The sequence below is a fragment of the Pseudophryne corroboree genome, chromosome 2 (assembly GCF_028390025.1).
Source record: "Pseudophryne corroboree isolate aPseCor3 chromosome 2, aPseCor3.hap2, whole genome shotgun sequence".
NCBI classification, from domain to species: Eukaryota; Metazoa; Chordata; class Amphibia; order Anura; family Myobatrachidae; genus Pseudophryne; species Pseudophryne corroboree.
Window position 1 is genome coordinate 909565515 of NC_086445.1, and position 21727 is coordinate 909587241.

The 21727-nt window shown below is 47.5% G+C and overlaps 1 protein-coding gene across 4 annotated transcripts in view; it reads left to right on the plus strand.

Moving 5' to 3' along the window:
* Positions 1 to 21727, plus strand: part of LOC135050015 (apoptosis-inducing factor 3-like) — a 309250-nt gene that overhangs the window by 269825 nt on the left and 17698 nt on the right. For all 4 annotated transcript variants that reach the window (XM_063956102.1, XM_063956100.1, XM_063956098.1 and 1 more), the window contains exon 16: positions 18507 to 18605. In XM_063956102.1, coding sequence (XP_063812172.1) covers positions 18507 to 18605 — 99 coding nt within the window. The remainder of the gene's footprint in view (positions 1 to 18506; positions 18606 to 21727) is intronic.

Genomic DNA, 21727 nt, shown 5'->3' on the forward strand with positions numbered 1-21727 from the left:
ATATATCTATATACATATAAATATAAAACATATATACACTGCTCAAAAAAATAAAGGGAACACTTAAACAACACATCCTAGATCTGAATGAATGAAATATTCTTATTAAATACTTTGTTCTTTACATAGTTGAATGTGCTGACAACAAAATCACACAAAAATTATCAATGGAAATCAAATTTATTAACCCATGGAGGTCTGGATTTGGAGTCACACTCAAAATTAAAGTGGAAAAACGCACTACAGGCTGATCCAACTTTGATGTAATGTCCTTAAAACAAGTTAAAATGAGGCTCAGTAATGTGTGTGGCCTCCACGTGCCTGTATGACCTCCCTACAACGCCTGGGCATGCTCCTGATGAGGTGGCGGATGGTCTCCTGAGGGATCTCCTCCCAGACCTGGACTAAAGCATCCGCCAACTCCTGGACAGTCTGTGGTGTTGGTGGATGGAGCGAGACATGATGTCCCAGATGTGCTCAATTGGATTCAGGTCTGGGGAACGGGCAGGCCAGTCCATGGCATCAATGCCTTCGTCTTGCAGGAACTGCTGACACACTCCAGTCACATGAGGTCTAGCATTGTCTTGCATTAGGAGGAACCCAGGGCCAACCGCACCAGCATATGGTCTCACAAGGGGTCTGAGGATCTCATCTCGGTACCTAATGGCAGTCAGGCAGTTTAAGTGTTCCCTTTATATTTTGAGCAGTGTATATACTAGCTGGAGTACCTGGCTTTGCCCGGGATTTTAAGAATGTCTGTTTACAAAAATAAATGTAAATATTAAACACACAGTATAAATAACATTGTAGATAGCTGAATACCCGTGCTTCGCTACGGGATGAAGATGGTAAATTGGAATGATAGTTGTTTGTTAAATTACGTTGGTTGGAGATCTAGTATATAGGCATATCTTGCTTCCCTGACGCACTTTGTGTAGTGGCCGGACCCCTTTTTGGTCCCCCAAGGGACCCTGCTCTTCCCACTATACAACTCTCAGTCTGTGGCTTCCTGCTGCCTCCATTCCCCTCCTCACATCATGCCAGTGCCCCTGTGAAATTATAATAAAAAATTATTAAGTTTCTTATATAGCACAGCACATTATGTATCTCCTGATATACTCTGTGCTGCTGGGGGACCGTGCTACTTCCACTATATAACTCTGTGTGTGGGTTTGTGCTACCTCTATTCCCCTCCTCACATCATGTCACTGCCCCTGTCACATGCAGCCCTGGCATCACTGACATATAATGCATGTTCTGATATAGTCTGTGCAGCTGGCCCACCCCTAGGGGTGCTAGTGGTGTGTTACCCCCACAGTGTTTGTTGCCATAGTGTAAGTCATATGTGTAGCAAGTTTGGTGCGAATTGCTGCAGGCATTCCAGAATCACGCTGTCTGCTGAAAAACTCTGTGCTGCTGCCTCACCCCTAGGGGTGCTAGGGGGGTGTCTTACCCCCACAGTGTTTGTTCCCAGCTTGTAAGTCATATGTGTACCAAGTTTGTTGTAAATTGGTCTAGGCCACAGGTTCTCAAACTCGGTTCTTAGGACCCCACACGGTGCATGTTTTGCAGGTCTCCTCACAGAATCACAAGTGAAATAATTAGCTCCACCTGTGGACCTTTTAAAATGTATCAGTGAGTAATTAATACACCTGTGCACCTGCTGGGTTACCTGCAAAACATGCACTGTGTGGGGTCCTGAGGACCGAGTTTGAGAACCACTGGTCTAGGCATTCAGGAGTTATGCTGTCTCCTGAAATACTCTGTGCTGTTGTTCCACCCCTAGGGGTGCTAGGGGTGTCTAACCCCCACAGAGTTTGTTCCCAGATTGTATGTTAGATGTGTACCAAGTTTGGTGTAAATTGCTGCAGGCATTCCAGAGATATGCTGTCTGCTGACATACTCTGTGCTGCTGTCCCACCCCTAGGGGTGCTAGGGGTGTCTGACCCCCACGGTGTTTGTTTCCAGAGTGCAAGTCATATGTGTACCAAGTTTGGTGTAAATTGCTGCAGACATTTCAGAGTTATGCTGTCTGCTGAAATAATCAGTGCTGCTGCCTCACCCCTAGGGGTGTCTTCCCCCCATAGTGTTTGTTGCCAGAATGTAAGGCATATGTGTAACAATTTTTGAGTACAGTGCTCCAGCAATTCTGGAGTTATGCTGTCTCCTGATACACGCTGTGCTGCTATCTGACCCCCTAGGGGTGCTAGGGATTTCCCCCCAAAGTGTTTGTTCCCAGATTGTAAGGCATATGTGTAACAATTTTTGAGTACAGTGCTCCAGCAATTCCAGAGTTATGCTGTCTCCTGATATACTCTGTGCTGCTGTCTCCCCCCCCCCCCCCCCCTAGGGGTGCTAGGGATTTCTAAATTGTTTTATTTGCCTCCACCGTGTTTTAATGCGCTCGTATGTAAAATTTCACGATCTTCACTTGTAAACTGTGGATTTGTATAGAAAGACAGAAGGACAAATTAAAAAAAAAATCCTGACTTACAAACAGGAGGGTGGGAGCTTGAATGTTCCTCTCATTCTCAGCACAAATCCCCACACGCTGCCGGGTTGGTAATTTCCTCATTCCAGTCTGCGTGCTCAGCCAGTCACTGAGCTGCAGGCTGCAGCTTGACTTCCTCCTATTGGGCGGCTGAGCCATCGCTCATTAAGCTCTGCAGCATCGGCGGCTGGGCTCGCTGTGAGTGGGGAAGTGGAGCGCAATGCCCGGCAGTGCAGAGCCGCGGATCAGATTGAATTAGAGATCTGATCTCCTACGCGTGGCTGGGTCCCTTTTCTTACAGGGGGGCCTGAGGTACTTACCCCCAGAGCCCCCCCTTAATCCAGCTCTGGCGAGAACTTTTCCCCTAATTAAATTCAGCCATATGAATAGAGGTTGTGCGATCCCTGTGCAGCAGTCACAGAAAGGGTTAATCTCTGCATCTTGTCACTCGAATTACATTGTTGCATTTTTTCAGAAGTGGAGCTGGGAGCTGTAACCCACAGACCAGCAGCAATAATTAAGCTGGGTACACACTAGACCAGTGGTTCTCAAACTGTGTGATGTGGCACCCTGGGGTGCATCAGAATACTTGCAGGTGTGCCTTGGATTGGTGGCCCAGGACCAATTCAAATTATTTATAATCAATCTTATAGGAAGTTAAGGGGGGTTGAGGAGGCCTCAGAGATATCAGTGATTTCTGTTGCTGGCCCTGACCCTATCACAGACCCCTACATTACCTCTAATAAATTGGGATCCAGTCTCTAAGTCAACACTATCTAAGTCGACCACTACTCGTCGACAGTAACTAGGTCGACAGGGTTTCTAGGTCGACAGGGTCTCTAGGTCGACATGTTCTAGGTCGACAGGTCAAAAGGTCCACTTGAGTTTTCACGATTTTTTTCAACTTTTTCATACTTAACGATCCACGTGGACTACGATTGGTATGGTAATCTGTGCCGAGCGAAGCGCGTCATCTTGCCCGAAGCATGGCGAGCTAATTGGGGTTCCTGGTCACTCTACGAAGAAAACGACACCAAAAAAACATTTAAAAAATCATGTCGACCTAGACCCTGCCGACCTAGTTAGTCGACCAATAGTGGTCGACTTAGATGCTGTCGACTTAGTTACTATCTACCTTCCATACCACACCCAATGCATTAACCCTAAAGGTTCTGACGAGATGATGACCTCAAAACAATGATGCAGGAATAAATTGTTTTGTCATTTGAGCTGCAGTGCCATGATGTATGAAGGAGGTCATACATCATCCAAACCTGATATATATATATATATATATATATATATATATATATAAAACTTTTTTAAAACCCCTCTTGGCATGTCACTGGGGGGGTTGCGGGGGCCCCAGAGAAATCGGTGTAGCGTGCCCCAAGACGTCTGTTGCCGGCCCTGACCTCACCTACTTACGTGTGTGTGCACAAAGGTAATAGAGCTGTGTGACTACTCACATTCCACAGAACTGAAACAAGTGGAAAGGAATGTTATCACAAAAAGAAGTTGCCAGTGGCACATTTACCGTGTACATTCTACTTGTATCCAGCTGTCATTGGCATCATCCCTGTGACAACCACTCCTGTCTATCGCCAAGTGATTGCATCTAAACACTGAAAAAGCTTGTTTTAGAGATGTTTATGTGCACACAGGCAGCAGAAGTTGTTATCGATGAATCCCTATTAAATTTTTAAGAGCACTTGGCCTGGAGTTGATGTGCCACATGAAACTCGCTATTGCACGTAAGGCCTCACAATAGTAATACATAATCCCTGTGGTTGATGACTGTTCTCTGTGCATTTCCCATTTATATGAATCGCCAATTCATAGGGCAGGTGTTTTAAGACTCCTGGGAATATATTTACTAAAGGTCGATTTTATTATTTATTACCAGTTATTTTGTTTGTTTTTGTTCGATGTTAGATCGATATAACAAAAATGAATATTATTTTATTTTTAAATTGATTTTAATCGATGTTGGGCTTCTAGGGTTAAAACACATTTACTAACATTCAAAAATTTATATAAAAAAATCATCTAGTAAATGTGTGTTTTAACCTTGGAACAACATCGATTAAAATCGATCTATCATCGAACAAAACTGAACAAAATCGACCTTTAGTAAATATACCCCCTGCTGCCTTAGCAGAGGAGAGGCTTTGCTGTGCCAGATGTAACATTGGTAGGAGAACGCCCCCTGAATTGAGAGTTTGCTTTTGGGGAGTTTGCTTGTTTATTTTACTAACATTTGGAGACTTTTGCCCTCTGGGAGTTGTTGGCAAGGGAGGCACAGGTGGGAGGTATGGTGAGTGTAGCAACGTGAATTGTGCCATTTCTTAAGGTGTATACACACGGTGCGAAATTTCTTTGCAATTTTGATTATGTAGTCAAAATTGCAAGGAAAATTAGTGCAAATCGCAAGGTTGTGAGACCGATTCGATCCCAATGCGCACTCCCGTGGGGTCAGTATTGCAAGGTTAGATAGACTGTGCAGGCAAGTTTTTGACTATATAGTACAGGGATGGGGAACCTTTGGCCCTCCAGCTGTTGTTGAACTACACATCCCAGCATGCCCTGCAACAGTTTTAGCATGACCAATTTGCAAAACTGTTGCAGGGCATGCTGGTATGTGTAGTTCAACAACAGCTGGAGGGCTGAAGGTTCCCCATCCCTGATCTAGTACAAAGTATAGCCAAAATCACACATAAGTCAATAATATGTCACCGTGTGTACATAGGCGTGCGCAGAACATTTTATTAAGGGGTGCACCGTCGGAGGGGTGTGTTTGGAACCACCTACTGGGTGTGTCTAGCACCGCCTATTGGCACTCAAAGCAATATAAACATATGCCCCCAGCTGTACACCTTACTGAATACCCCCAGCGGTGCCAGATACACACTTGCCCCCAGGGGTGCCAGATACACACATGTCGCCAGAGGTGCCAGATACACACATGCCGCCAGAGGTGCCAGATACACACATGCCGCCAGAGGTGCCAGATACACAAATGCCGCCAGAGGTGCCAGATACATATGCCCCCAGTGGTGCCAGATACATAAATGCCCCCAGCAGTGCCAGATGCATATGCCCCCAGCAGTGCCAGATACATATACCCCCAGCGGTGCCAGATACATAAATACCCCCAGTGGTGCCAGATACATAAATGCCTCCAGTGGTGCCAGATACATAAATGCCTCCAGTGGTGCCAGATACATGAATGCCCCCCTGTGGTGCCAGATACATATGCCCCCATTTGTGCTCACTCTCCTCTGTTGCCAGTGCCGCCGATTTCCATCTCTGCCATTGTGGGGAGGAGAGCGCAGCACGCATCTCTCCTGTACCTCACTTCACTGAGTCCCTGGCTCAGACTGAGATGGGAATTGGCGGCAGCAGCAACAGGCGTGCGCATGTGTCTGGGGGGTGCCGGACATTAGGGGGTGCCTGTGCGCACCAGGCACCCCCTGTGCGCACGCCTATGCGTGTGTATGCGCCTTTAGTCCATGATCTACAGTGCTACAGCTCACCATGAGTTGCTTTGTCTGGTCCCTGGAGCGCCTGTTTCTCTAGTGGGTGTATTTGACGGAGTGGTCACCTCTCTTGGGAGTCCAGAAGAGCTCCCCGGAATTTGTGAATCTCCTGGACATTCTGTGAGAGTAGTTAGGTATGATATTAGGTAAGTTAGTGGAATTAGTACAGCCACTTTTTAAAATCAATATATATCAAAGGCTGTGTATTACTGATCTGAATAACATATATGAGGTAACTCAGAGGTAGCATCAGGCAGCACTCCCATCATGCCCTGCCAGTTTTGCTGGGATGGCATGCTGGAATATGTAGTGCCACAGCAGCTGGAATGCTACTCATGCCTACCCCTGAGGTATGTAATGTGCTTATATATGCATTCTGTAGATCCCTCTCGTTTGTCCCTCAATTATGCATGCACCGGCTGATGGCCTCGCATGTACATTAGCCACGAGGGCCTTGAGCCAGGAAGCAGAATGGTAACATAAGTTATCACTCTACTCTCATGTCTTCGCCGGGATGGGGGTCTTATCAGAGTGCGCCTCGTGGCAAGGGAAGCTTGCTAACTTGGCTAGAAAATGTTAATTTCTCTGACGTCCTAGTGGAGGCTGGGAACTCCGTAAGGACCATGGGGAATAGCGGGCTCCGAAGGAGGCTGGGAACTCTAGAAAGATTTAGGACTACCTGGTGTGCACTGGCTCCTCCCACTATGACCCTCCTCCAAGCCTCAGTTAGATTTCGTGCCCGGCCGAGGTTGGATGCACACTAGGGGCTCTCCTGAGCCCTTAGAAAGAAAGTATAATTTTAGGTTTTTTATTTTCAGTGAGACCTGCTGGCAACAGGCTCACTGCAGCGAGGGACTAAGGGGAGAAGAAGCGAACTCGCCTGCTTGCAGCCGGATTGGGCTTCTTAAGCTACTGGACACCATTAGCTCCAGAGGGATCGACCGCAGGCCCAGTCCTTGGTGTTCGGTCCCGGAGCCGCGCCGCGGTCCCCCTTACAGAGCCAGAAGCAAGAAGAGGTCCGGAAAATCGGCGGCAGAAGACATCAGTCTTCACCAAGGTAGCGCACAGCACTGCAGCTGTGCGCCATTGCTCCTCATGCACACTTCACACTCCGGTCACTGAGGGTGCAGGGCGCTTGGGGGGGGCGCCCTGAGCTGCAATAAAAACACCTTGGCTGGCAAAAATACCACAATATATAGCCCTAGAGGCTATATATGTGGTAAATTCCCCTGCTAGAATCCAGAAAAAAGCGGGAGAATAGGCCGCGGAAAAGGGGCGGGGCTATCTCCCTCAGACACACTGGCGCCATTTCTCCTTCACAGATCCGCTGGAAGGAAGCTCCCTGGCTCTCCCCTGCAGTCTACACTTCAGAACAGGGTAAAAACAGAGAGGGGGGGCACTAAATTTGGGCGCAATACATATATAATATAAAAAGCAGCTATAGGGGACATAACTTAGTTAGTCCCTGCATTATATAGCGCTCTGGTGTGTGCTGGCATACTCTCACTCTGTCCCCCCAAAGGGCTTTTGTGGGTCCTGTCTTCATTCGGAGCATTCCTTGTGTGTGTGCGGTGTGTCGGTACGGCTGTGTCGACATGTTTGATGAGGATAATGATGTGGAGGCGGAGCAGATGCCTTTAGAAGGGATGTCACCCCCTGCGGGGCAGACACCTGAGTGGATGGGCTTATGGAAAGTAATGAGTGCACGTATAGACTCCTTATATAAGAAAATCGACGACATGCCAAATGTGGGACAGCCGACTTCTCAGCTCGTGCCTGCCCAGGCGTCGCATGGGTCGTCAGGGGCTCTAAAACGCCCGCTACCTCAAGCAGACCCAGATGTCGACACGGATACTGACACCAGTGTCGACGACGATGAGTCAAACCTGATGCCCACTAAGGCCATTCACTGTATGATTGAGGCAATGAAAGAGGTGTTAAACATTTCTGATATAACTACTGGTACCACTAAAAAGGGTATTATGTTTGGAGAGAAAAAACTACCCGTAGTTTTTCCCCCATCAGATGAATTAAATGAAGTGTGTGAAGAAGCGTGGGCTTTCCCTGATAAAAAATTGGTAATTCCTAAGAAGGTACTAATGGCGTTCCCTTTCCCGCCAGAGGATAGGTCACGTTGGGAAACACCCCCTAGAGTGGATAAAGCGCTCACACGTTTGTCTAAAAAGGTGGCACTACCGTCTCCGGATACGGCCGCCCTCAAGGAACCTGCTGATAGAAAGCAGGAGGCGATCCTGAAGTCTGTATATACACACACAGGCATTATACTTAGGCCAGCTATTGCGTCAGCTTGGATGTGCAGTGCTGCCGCTGCGTGGTCAGATAAACTGTCAGAAAATATTGACACATTAGACAGAGACACGATCCTGTTAACCATAGACCATATAAAAGACTCAGTCTTATATATGAGAGATGCACAAAGGGAAATCTGCCGATTGGCATCTAAAGTAAGTGCATTGTCCATTTCTGCTAGGAGAGGCTTATGGACTCGCCAGTGGACAGGAGATGCAGATTCAAAAAAGCACATGGAAGTGTTACCATAAAGAAGGCGCCGTTTTATCAGGTTCAGTCCTTTCGGACCCAGAAAAACAGGCGTGGAAAAGGCGGGTCCTTTCTGTCCAGAGGCAGAGGTAGGGGAAAAAGACTGCAACGAACAGCAGGTTCCCAGGAGCAAAAGTCCTCCCCCGCTTCTTCTTCCAAGTCCGCCGCATGACGGTGGGGCTCCACAGGCGGAGCCAGGTACGGTGGGGGGCCGCCTCAAGAATTTCAGCGATCAGTGGGCTCGCTCACAGGTGGATCCCTGGATCCTTCAAATAGTATCTCAGGGGTACAAACTGGAATTCGAGGCGTCTCCACCCCACCGGTTCCTAAAATCTGCCTTGCCGATTGCTCCCTCAGACAGGGAGGCGGTGCTAGCGGCAATTCACAAGCTGTATTCCCAGCAGGTGATAATCAAGGTACCCCTACTTCAACAAGGCCGGGGTTACTATTCCACACTATTTGTGGTACCGAAACCGGACGGTTCGGTGAGACCCATTTTAAATTTGAAATCCTTGAACACATACATAAAAAAATTCAAGTTCAAGATGGAATCGCTCAGGGCGGTTATTGCGAGCCTGGACGAGGGGGATTACATGGTATCCCTGGACATCAAGGATGCTTACTTGCATGTCCCCATTTACCATCCTCACCAGGAGTACCTCAGATTTGTGGTACAGGATTGCCATTACCAATTCCAGACGCTGCCGTTTGGACTGTCCACGGCACCGAGGGTATTTACCAAGGTGATGGCGGAAATGATGATACTCCTTCGAAAAAAGGGAGTTTTCTCTAACGTCCTAAGTGGATGCTGGGGACTCCGTCAGGACCATGGGGATTAGCGGCTCCGCAGGAGACAGGGCACAAAAATAAAGCTTTAGGATCAGGTGGTGTGCACTGGCTCCTCCCCCTATGACCCTCCTCCAAGCCTCAGTTAGGTTTTTGTGCCCGTCCGAGCAGGGTGCAATCTAGGTGGCTCTCCTAAAGAGCTGCTTAGAAAAAGTTTTTTTAGGTTTTTTATTTTCAGTGAGTCCTGCTGGCAACAGGCTCACTGCATCGAGGGACTTAGGGGAGAGAATTTCAACTCACCTGCGTGCAGGATGGATTGGATTCTTAGGCTACTGGACACCATTAGCTCCAGAGGGAGTCGGAACACAGGTCTCACCCTGGGGTTCGTCCCGGAGCCGCGCCGCCGCCCCCCCCTTGCAGATGCCGAAGTTGAAGAGGTCCAGAGGTCCAGAAACAGGCGGCAGAAGACTTTCAGTCTTCATAAGGTAGCGCACAGCACTGCAGCTGTGCGCCATTGTTGTCAGCACACTTCATACCAGCGGTCACTGAGGGTGCAGGGCGCTGGGGGGGGCGCTCTGGGCAGCAATGTATTATACCTTTTTTATGGCTAAAATACATCACATATAGCCCTTGAGGCTATATGGATGTATTTAACCCCTGCCAGATCTCACAAACTCCGGGAGAAGAGCCCGCCGTTTTAGGGGGCGGGGCCTATTCTCCTGAGCACACGGCGCCATTTTCCTGCTCAGCTCTGCTGAGAGGAAGGCTCCCAGGCTCTCCCCTGCACTGCACTACAGAAACAGGGTTAAAACAGAGAGGGGGGGCACTTATTTGGCGATATGATTACATATGTGAAAATGCTATAAGGGAAAACACTTGTATAAGGGGTTGTCCCTGTATAATTATAGCGTTTTTGGTGTGTGCTGGCAAACTCTCCCTCTGTCTCCCCAAAGGGCTAGTGGGGTCCTGTCCTCTATCAGAGCATTCCCTGTGTGTGTGCTGTGTGTCGGTACGTGTGTGTCGACATGTAGGAGGACGATGTTGGTGAGGAGGCGGAGCAAATTGCCTGTATGGGTGATGTCACTCTCTAGGGAGTCGACACCGGAATGGATGGCTTATTTAGGAATTACGTGATAATGTCAACACGATGCAAGGTCGGTTGACGACATGAGACGGCCGGCAAACAAATTAGTACCTGTCCAGGCGTCTCAGACACCGTCAGGGGCTTGTAAAAACGCCCATTTACCTCAGTTGGTCGACACAGACACAGACACGGACACTGACTTCAGAGTCGACGGTGAAGAAACAAACGTATTTTCCTTTAGGGCCACACGTTACATGTTAAGGGCAATGAAGGAGGTGTTACATATTTCTGATACTACAAGTACCACAAATAAGGGTATTATGTAGGGTGGGAATAATCTACTTGTAGTTTTTCCTGAATCAGATAAATTAAAGTGTGTGATGATACGTGGGTTTCCTCCGATGGAAAATTATTGGAGGTATACCTTTTCCCGCCAGAAGTGAGGGCGAGTTGGGAAACACACCTTAGGGTGGATAAGGCGCTCACACGCTTATAAAAACAAGTGGCGTTACCGTCTCCAGATACGGCCGCCCTCAAGGAGCCAGCTGATAGGAAGCTGAAAAATATCCTAAGAAGTATATACACACATACTGGTGTTATACTACGACCAGCAATCGCCTCAGCCTGGATGTGCAGCGCTGGGGGGGCTTGGTCGGATTTCCTGACTGAAAATATTGATACCCTTGACAGGAACAATATTTTATTGACTATAGAGCATTTTAAGGATGCATTTCTATATATGCGAGATGCGCAGAGGGATATTTGCATTCTGGCATCAAGAGTAGATGTGATGTCCATATCTGCCAGACGATGTTTATAGACACGACAGTGGTCAGGTGATGCAGATTCCAGACGGCACATGGAAGTATTGCCGTATAAAGGGGCGGTCCATCGGACCTGGTGGCCATGGCAACAGCTGGAAAATCCACTTTTGTTACCCCAAGTCACATCTCAGCAGAAAAGGACACAGTCTTTTCAGTCTCAGTCCTTTCGTACCCATAAAGGCAGGCGGGCAAAAGGCCAGTCATATCTGCCCAGGGTTAGAGGAAAGGGAAGAAGACTGCAGCAGGCAGCTCATTCCCAGGAACAGAAGTCCTCCACAGCTTCTGCCAAGTCCGCAGCATGACGCTGGGACCATACAAGCGGACTCAGGTGCGGTGGGGGGTCATCTCAAGAGTTTCAGCACGCAGTGGGCTCACTCGCAAGTGGACTCCTGGATCCTACATGTAGTATCCCAGGTGTACATTGGAAATTCGAGACGTCTTCCCCTCACAAGTTCCTGAAGTCTGCTTTACCAACGTCTCCCTCCGACAGGGAGGCAGTATTGGAAAAAAATTCACAGGCTGTATTCCCAGCACGTGATAATCAAAGTACCCCTCCTACAACAAGGGAAGGGGTATTATTCCACACTATATTGTGGTACTGAAGCCAAACGGCTCGGTGAGATCTAAAAGATTTGAACAATTACATACAAGGGTTCAAATCAAGATGGAGTCACTCAGAGCAGTGATAGCGAACCAGGACGATATAGTGTCACTGGATATCAGGGACGCTTACCTACAAGTCCAAATTTTGCCTTTCTCACCAAGGGTATCTCAGGTTCGTGGTACAGAACTGTCACTATCAGTTCAGACGCTGCCGTTTGGATTGTCCACGGCACCCCGGGTCTTTACCAAGGTAATGGCCGAAATGATGATTCTTCCTAAAAGAAATATGGACGCTTTCCTGATAAGGGCAAGGTCCAGAGAACAGTTGGCGGTCGGAGTAGCACTATCTCAAGTAGTTCTACGACAGCACGAGTGGATTCTAAATATTCCAAAATCGCAGCTTTTCCGACAACACGTCTAATGTTCCTAGGGATGATTCTGGACACAGTCCAGAAAAGGATGTTTTCTCCCGGAGAAGAAAGCCAGGGAGTTATCCGAGCTAGTCAGGAACCTCCTAAAACCAGGAAAAGTATCAGTGCATCATTGCACAAAAGGGCCTGTGAAAAATGGTGGTTTCTTACAAAGCGATCCCATTCGGTAGATTTCACGCAAGAACCTTTCAGTGGGATCTGCTGGGAAAATGGTCCGGATCGCATCTTCAGATGCATCAGCGGATAACCCTGTCTCCAAGGACAAGGGTGTTTCTTCTGCGGTGGCTGCAGAGTGCTCATCTATGAAAGGGCCGCAGATTCGGCATTCAGGACTGGGTCCTGGTGACCACGGATGCCAGCCTGAGTGGCTGGGGAGCAGTCACACAAGGAAAAAATTTCCAGGGAGTGTGATCAAGTCTGGAGACTTCTCTCCACATAAATATACTGGAGCTAAGGCCAATTTACAAGGCTCTAAGCTTAGCAAGACCTCTGCTTCAAGGTCAGCCGGTATTGATCCAGTGGGACAACATCACGGCAGTCGCCCACGAAAACAGGGCGGCACAAGAAGCAGGAGGGAAATGGCAGAAACTGCAAGGATTCTTCGCTGGGCGAAAAATCATGTGATAACACTCTCAGCAGTGTTAATTCCGGGAGTGGAAAACTGGGAAGCAGACTTCCTCAGCATAACCTCCACCCGGGAGAGTGGGGACTTCAGCGGGAAGTCTTCCACATGATTGTAAACCGTTGGGAAAAACCAAAGGTGGACATGATGGCGTCCCGCCTGAACAAAAAACTAGACAGATATTGCGCCAGGTCAAGGGACCCTCAGGCAATAGCGGTGGACGCTCTGGTAACACTGTGGGTGTACCAGTCATGGTATGTGTTCCCTCCTATGCATCTCATACCAAAAGTACTGAGAATCAAGGAGATGAGTAAGAACGATACTCGTGGTTCCGGATGGGTCAAGAAGGACTTGGTACCCGGAATTTCAAGAGATTCTCACGGAAGAACCGTGGCCTCTACCTTTAAGAAAGGACCTGCTCCAGCAGGGGCCTTGTCTGTTCCAAGACTTACCGCGGCTGCGTTTGACGGCATGGCAGTTGAACGCCGGATCCTGAAAGGGCATTCCAGATGAAGTCATCCCTACCCTGGTCGAAGCCAGGAAGGATGTAACCGCAAAACATTTTCACCGCAATTGGCGAAAATATGTTGCGTGGTGTGAGGCCAAGAAGGTCCCTACAGAGGAATTCCAACTGGGTCGTTTCCTACATTTCCTGAAAACAGGACTGTCTATGGGCCTAAAATTGGGGTCCATTAAGGTTCAAATTTCGACCCTGTCAAATTTATTCCAGAAAGAACTGGCTTCAGTGCCTGAAGTTCAGACATTTGTAAAAGGGGTACTGCATATACAGCCTCCTTTTGTGCCCCCAGTGGCACCTTGGGATCTCAATGTTGTTTTGAGTTTCCTAAAGTCACATTGGTTTGATCCACTCACCACTGTGGACTTAAAATATTTCACATGGAAGGTGAAGATTCTATTAGCCCTGGCTTCAGCCAGGCGTGTGTCAGAATGGGCGGCTTTATCATATAAAAGCCCTTACTTAATTTTTCATTCTGACAGGGCAGAATTGAGGACTCGTCCTCAATTTCTCCTTAAGGTGTTTTCTGTTTTTCACATGAACCAACCTATTGTGGTACCTGCGGCTACTAGGGACTTGGAGGACTCCAAGTTACTTGACGTTGTCAGGGCCCTGAAAATATATGTTTCCAGGACGACTGGAGTCAGAAAATCTGACTCGCTGTTTAGCCTGTATGCACCCAACAAGATGGGTGCTCCTGCTTCTAAACAGACGATTGCTCGCTGGATTTGTAGTACAATTCAGCTTGCTCATTCTGTGGCAGGCTTGCCACAGACAAAATCAGAAAAAGCCCATTCCACAAGGAAGTGGGCTCATCTTGGGCGACTGCCTGAGGGGTCTCGGCTTTACAACTTTGCTGAGCATTTACTTGGTCAGGGGCAAACACGTTTGCTTAATTCTACAAATTTGATACCCTGGCTGAGGAGGACATGGAGTCTCTCATTCGGTGCTGCAGGGTCATCCGCACTCTCCCGCCCGGTTGGGAGCTTTGGTATAATCCCCATGGTCCTGACGGAGTCCCCAGCATCCACTTAGGACGTTAGAGAAAATAAGAATTTACTTACCGATAATTCTATTTCTCGTAGTCCGTAGTGGATGCTGGGCGCCCATCCCAAGTGCGGATTGTCTGCAATACTTGTACATAGTTATTGTTACAAAAAAATCGGGTTGTTATTGTTGTGAGCCGTCTGTTCAGAGGCTCCTACGTTTTGTCATACTGTTAACTGGGTTCAGATCACAAGTTGTACGGTGTGATTGGTGTGGCTGGTATGAGTCTTACCCGGGATTCAAGATCCTTCCTTATTGTGTACGCTCGTCCGGGCACAGTATCCTAACTGAGGCTTGGAGGAGGGTCATAGGGGGAGGAGCCAGTGCACACCACCTGATCCTAAAGCTTTATTTTTGTGCCCTGTCTCCTGCGGAGCCGCTAATCCCCATGGTCCTGACGGAGTCCCCAGCATCCACTACGGACTACGAGAAATAGAATTATCGGTAAGTAAATTCTTATTTTAATTATCCCGTACTTGGACGATCTCCTAATAAAAGCGAGGTCCAAGGAACAGTTGTTGGTGGGAGTAGCACTATCTCAGGAGGTGCTGCACCAGCACGGCTGGATTCTGAATATCCCAAAGTCACAGCTGGTTCCGACGACACGACTACTGTTCCTGGGTATGATTCTGGATACAGTCCAGAAAAAAGTGTTTCTCCCGGAGGAGAAAGCCAGGGAGTTGTCATCTCTAGTCAGAGACCTTCTGAAACCAAAACAGGTATCAGTGCATCGCTGCACGCGGGTCCTGGGAAAGATGGTGGCTTCTTACGAAGCAATTCCCTTCGGCAGGTTCCATGCCAGAATCTTTCAGTGGGACCTGTTGGACCAGTGGTCCGGATCGCATCTTCAGATGCATCGCTTGATAACCCTGTCTCCAAGAACCAGGGTGTCGCTACTGTGGTGGCTGCAGAGTGCCCATCTTCTAGAGGGCCGCAGGTTCGGCATACAGGACTGGGTCCTGGTGACCACGGATGCCAGCCTTCGAGGCTGGGGGGCAGTCACACAGGGAAGAAACTTCCAAGGACTATGGTCGAGTCAGGAGACTTCCCTTCACATAAATATTCTGGAACTAAGGGCCATCTACAATGCCCTAAGTCAAGCAAAATCCCTGCTCCTACACCAGCCGGTGCTGATCCAGTCAGACAACATCACGGCAGTCGCCCATGTAAATCGACAGGGCGGCACAAGAAGCAGGATTGCGATGGCGGAAGCCACAAGAATTCTCAGATGGGCGGAGAATCATGTACTAGCACTGTCAGCAGTGTTCATTCCGGGAGTGGACAACTGGGAAGCAGACTTCCTCAGCAGACACGACCTCCACCCGGGAGAGTGGGGACTTCATCCAGAAGTCTTCCAGATGCTGGTAAACCGTTGGGAAAAACCACAGGTGGACATGATGGCGTCCCGCCTCAACAAAAAGTTAAAAAGATATTGCGCCAGGTCAAGGGACCCTCAGGCGATAGCTGTGGACGCTCTAGTGACACCGTGGGTGTACCAGTCGGTTTATGTGTTCCCTCCTCTGCCTCTCATACCAAAGGTATTGAGAATAATAGGAAAGCGAGGAGTAAACACCATTCTCGTGGTTCCGGATTGGCCAAAACGAGCGTGGTACCCGGAACTTCAAGAGATGCTCTCAGAGGACCCGTGGCCTCTACCGCTCAGACAGGACCTGCTACAACAGGGGCCCTGTCTGTTCCAAGACTTACCGCGGCTGCGTTTGACGGCATGGCGGTTGAACACCGGATCCTAAAGGAAAAGGGTATTCCGGAAGAAGTCATTCCTACGCTTATTAAGGCCAGGAAAGATGTTACGGCAAAGCATTATCACCGCATATGGCGGAAATATGTTGCATGGTGCGAGGCCAAAAAGGCCCCGACAGAGGAATTTCAACTAGGTCGATTTCTGCATTTCCTGCAAGCAGGAGTGAATATGGACCTAAAACTAGGCTCCATTAAAGTACAGATCTCGGCTCTGTCGATTTTCTTTCAAAAAGAACTAGCTTCAGTACCTGAAGTTCAGACATTTGTGAAAGGAGTGCTGCATATTCAGCCCCCATTTGTGCCTCCTGTGGCACCTTGGGATCTCAACGTGATGTTGAGTTTCTTAAAATCACACTGGTTTGAGCCACTAAAAACCGTGGATCTGAAATATCTCAAGTGGAAAGTGGTCATGTTATTGGCCTTGGCTTCAGCCAGGCGAGTGTCAGAATTGGCGGCTTTATCATGTAAAAGCCCTTATCTGATTTTCCATATGGATAGGGCAGAATTGAGGACTCGTCCCCAGTTTCTCCCTAAGGTGGTGTCAGCGTTTCACCTGAACCAGCCTATTGTGGTGCCTGCGGCTACTAAGGATTTGGAGGACTCCAAGTTGCTAGACGTTGTCAGGGCCCTGAAAATATATGTTTCCAGGACGGCTGGAGTCAGAAAATCTGACTCGCTGTTTATCCTGTATGCACCCAACAAGCTGGGTGCTCCTGCTTCTAAGCAGTCTATTGCTCGCTGGATTTGTAGTACAATTCAGCTTGCACATTCTGTGGCAGGCATGCCACAGCCAAAATCTGTAAATGCCCATTCCACAAGGAAGGTGGGCTCATCTTGGGCGGCTGCCCGAGGGGTCTCGGCTTTACAACTTTGCCGAGCAGCTACTTGGTCAGGGGCAAACACGTTTGCAAAATTCTACAAATTTGATACCCTGGCTGAGGAGGACCTGGAGTTCTCTCATTCGGTGCTGCAGAGTCATCCGCACTCTCCCGCCCGTTTGGGAGCTTTGGTATAATCCCCATGGTCCTTACGGAGTTCCCAGCATCCACTAGGACGTCAGAGAAAATAAGAATTTACTCACCGGTAATTCTATTTCTCGTAGTCCGTAGTGGATGCTGGGCGCCCATCCCAAGTGCGGTTTGTCTGCAATACTTGTAAATAGTTATTGTTAACTAAAGGGTTATTGTTGAGCCATCTGTTGAGAGGCTCAGTTGTTTTCATACTGTCAAACTGGATATAGTATCACGAGTTGTACGGTGTGATTGGTGTGGCTGGTAAGAGTCTTACCCGGGATTCAAAATCCTTTCTTATTGTGTCTGCTCGTCCGGGCACGGTGTCCTAACTGAGGCTTGGAGGAGGGTCATAGTGGGAGGAGCCAGTGCACACCAGGTAGTCCTAAATCTTTCTAGAGTGCCCAGCCTCCTTCGGAGCCCGCTATTCCCCATGGTCCTTACGGAGTTCCCAGCATCCACTACGGACTACGAGAAATAGAATTACCGGTGAGTAAATTCTTATTTTTCATTATGCAAATTTAGGTGAAAAAGATTTATCACATTAAAAATGCGGATTGAGATAAATAGGGTCCTATAAGCCTTATTCAGTTCTCAGTGATGTTCAGCTGTGCACATTGCTGCCTATTATGGAAGGCAGTATGTCGCCACTATGAGGAGCGTGGAAAAACTTGTGATGCCGAAGGCTGCAATGTGCTGCTAAGAGTTTTGCTGTACAGAAATACACTATTTCGATAGGAGGACTCATACACAGGAACAGGACCAGCAATGGCATAATAGTGCAGATTACTGCATTCTCAGCATTTTCACCCGTATGAGATCTTAATAGAAGAACACTATACTTAAGATGTGGGGGGAGGATCGTCAGCTGTCTGTAGGGAAGTAGGAAGGTATCATATACATTTGATTTTATCTGTAAGGTTAGCTGATTGGCACTAACAATATTACTTGATTATGAACGTTAGCTTTATATGGCATAAATAATCTGCTGCATGACTTCAGGTAGTTTGCACGTATGCTGACATTTCACACAGTGCCATTGTTTTCATTCCATTGTCTCTCTACTTCGCTGTGATTACAGATATTGAAGTTTTACTAAGTAGGAGCCAGCAGCTGATAGTTGTTTAGAAATAATTTCCTATGCATTATTCATAGGCTGTACTCGAATGAATAGTTTAGTAGGAAGATATTTCTGCCTGAAATACACAAGTGCTGTCTGCCTCTGCTTATAGGTCGGATTGCAGCTCTCAACATGCTGAACAAGCAAGTACCTGTGAACTCTGTACCATATTTTTGGACATCGCTCCTGGGGAAGAGCATTCGCTATGCAGGTGTGTATGTATGTGTTACATTACAAATCAGTCTTAGGCCCAGAATTCCCTCATGTGCTTGTGATGTTGCAGTTTAGCTAAACAAAATAAACCTTTTTATTTAATATAAATACATTATACCTTATTTAGCTATCTGCCTTGAGTTTATAAATTTGTTGCATGTATCAGTGTAGTTTTATAGCAGTATCTAATCACATATCCAACAGCCTTTCAGCAATTAAGCAAATGCAGCACTGCGCCATCTTGTGGTAGGAAATAAGCTTACATTACCCGGTATATTCAGAGCAAATCATTCTCTTTACCCAGAGCAGTGAAAACCATATAGAAATCCCAAGATCATGAAACAGCAGTAATGGCTTAAGCCTGCTTGAATTTAAGCAATAGTAACCCACATCTTGCGCAAAAGTACACTACTACTCCATTGGGCTACATCCAAACGTACATATTGCCGCAATTTAGTTGGGAGCCAATGAAATACCTGGAGCGTAATATAGTTTGCATCACTTTTACTGCTGTACTGCTGTGGCCTGTGTTGACAAAAATGTCAGTGTACAGTATATATCCTTTTTGTGTATGTATGCAAAGATTTCTGTATGCAGTTTTATTTACATTAAATGATGATCTGTAAATAGGAAGTTTTTACAATAATCGAAATGTTCAGTTTTCAGAAATAGGATAACAGAATATAATTGATTAATTATTTATAAAGAGACTTAAACGATTTCTTGCAATACATTAGATGACTGTAAATCATGATAAATAATAATAATAACAACAACAACAACAGTTTACAATTTAATGCTTGGAGCTTCTCCTAATCCATCAAATGCCAAGAAGCAAAACCTTACATTCATGCAGCGGGGTACACTGGTATTCCACAGGGAATAACATCGGGGTGTAGAGTTGGATCTTGATACGAGGCACCAAAGGCTAAAGCTTTGACTGTTCCCAGGATGCACTGCACCACCTCCTCTATAGCCCCACCTCCAGACACTGGAGCTCAGTTTGTAAGTTGGTGCCTGCAGTGCAGGTCACTAACAGGAGGGGCTGCTCTAGGCAGCCCTGATAAGAGCTTTTTAAGAAGAAAGAAGACTTCAAGGGCTGCAGCACAGGCACTAGATGCTGTGTATGTCATGCTGGCATTCTGTGCTGCGGCTCCATCACCTTCCCCAGCGGTGCTGCATTCTCCCACGCCCTGGTTGCCGGGTACTTGCAGCGGAGGCGCTCCGGTCATCAGGCACACATCACCGCTGCTGTTCTCCTGGATCGCGTGGCCGCACTTCAGGGAGGAGGTAAGAGGGTCCCCTAGGTGGGACCCGCCAAAATCGCAATCCGGTCGCGGTCCCAAGAGACGGACCGCGCCACTGGCGTGGACACTGTGGCCGTGCAGGGACCCCACTATATCCACCAGGGCAGGGAGCACAGGTCGGATTTACTAAAATCTGTTTATTATATGCTCCATAGTACCCGGTGGTGAAGTCCAGCAGAGGAAATAAGGCGCTGACCTGTAGCCCCTCCCCCAGCTCCAGGCGCCATCTACAGCAGGTGTTCCCACCCTGGAGTTGCATCTCTCTCTCTCCCTCGCTCACTGTCAGCGTTTGGGCGCCATTTTACAGAGCTGCGCTAATCCTGGGACTGCTGGGCACTGTCTCCTCTGTAAAGCCGCCTGTCTCATCAGCGCTGTGCTTTTACAGGACACTTAAGTATTCTACATGTCGTTTAGACAGCGTTAGTTAAGAACAAGTGCACTTCTATATGAATATTTAGTACAAGTATTCTGTAATATACATCCTGTGGTTTCTGAGCATTGTTATATCTGTATACATACATATCTTTATGTAGTATTGCTAGTCCAGTGCAGTTTTATTTTTTTATATGTAATAATTTCTGCATTGTACCTGTAACTGTGTGTGCCTATAGCTGCTGTGTGGTTTCTATTCTGTATATCACACATATTGTTATCACTGTATTCTGTGCCCTGGGGTTCTAAGTGCGTCAGGGTCTCATATATCATATAGTATTCCACAGGATATGCTGTTTTGTATTTTTCACTGTGTGTTTCAGTCACCTCATACCACTTAAATCCTCTGTTTGTGCTCTGCAATTGCGGTCACATATCTTAGGGGATTTTTGTTAGGTATTGTGTTTGTCTGGCTATATTGTACTGATACGCCCTAAGGCTCCATTCCCAATAATAACTGCTACACAGGGCGGGAAATCCACAGACGCTCCTGCATCATGCAGTGCTGGCGCCACGGAATTACCCGAGGATAAGATTTCTGCTGAGGGTTCAGGTACTGGGTGTTCTGCACCCCCTAGTCAACCCGCAGCACCTGTGGCAAATCAGGATCTACCTTGGGCTGCATTTTCAAATATGCTGACTACGCTTGTAACACGACTTACGCCCCCTGTGGGACCTCCTGTGCCATTACAGCCACATATTTTCTCTGTAGTTAATCCACCATGGGTGGATACTCTGTCAACCCAGTTACAGCAATTAAATCAGTCCTTGGTTAAACAAAAACCTAATGCTCGCCCTACTGGGATCAAAGGGTCCTCTAAGCGGGCCATTTCTTCCTCACAATCCACTAATATTTCAGATGATTCTTCCGATTCGGATGGGGAATATACTGATCCATCAGATGCCGGTACTGCTGCCTCTGATGAAGATTCTACAACACAAGTTGATGTTCCTGACCTAGTGGAGGCTATCAAGCTGATTCTTCAGATTGATGATGAGATTGACCATCCTGATACGTCTAAGAAACCTGATAAGTTCAAACGTCAGAAGGTTACTAAATTAGTGATTTACGTCAGGAATCCTGGTCTTCTCCAGGAAAGAAATGTTCCCTGTCTAAAAAGATGCTAGCTCATTATCCTATCTCAGCGGAGTTGAGTAACAAGTGGGAAACCCCGCCACCAGTGGACTCACATGTAGCCGGTCTTGTGGTGTCATCTACTCTGCCTGTCACCACCATCACCTCTTTGAAGGAACCAACGGATAAGCGTGTGGAGGGTTGCTTGAAGTCTATTTACACTCTTACAGGTGCTTTGCATAGACCCACTATGGCAGCCTCTTGGGCTGCAAAAGACATTGAAGCATGGGTTCAAGCAATTGAGGA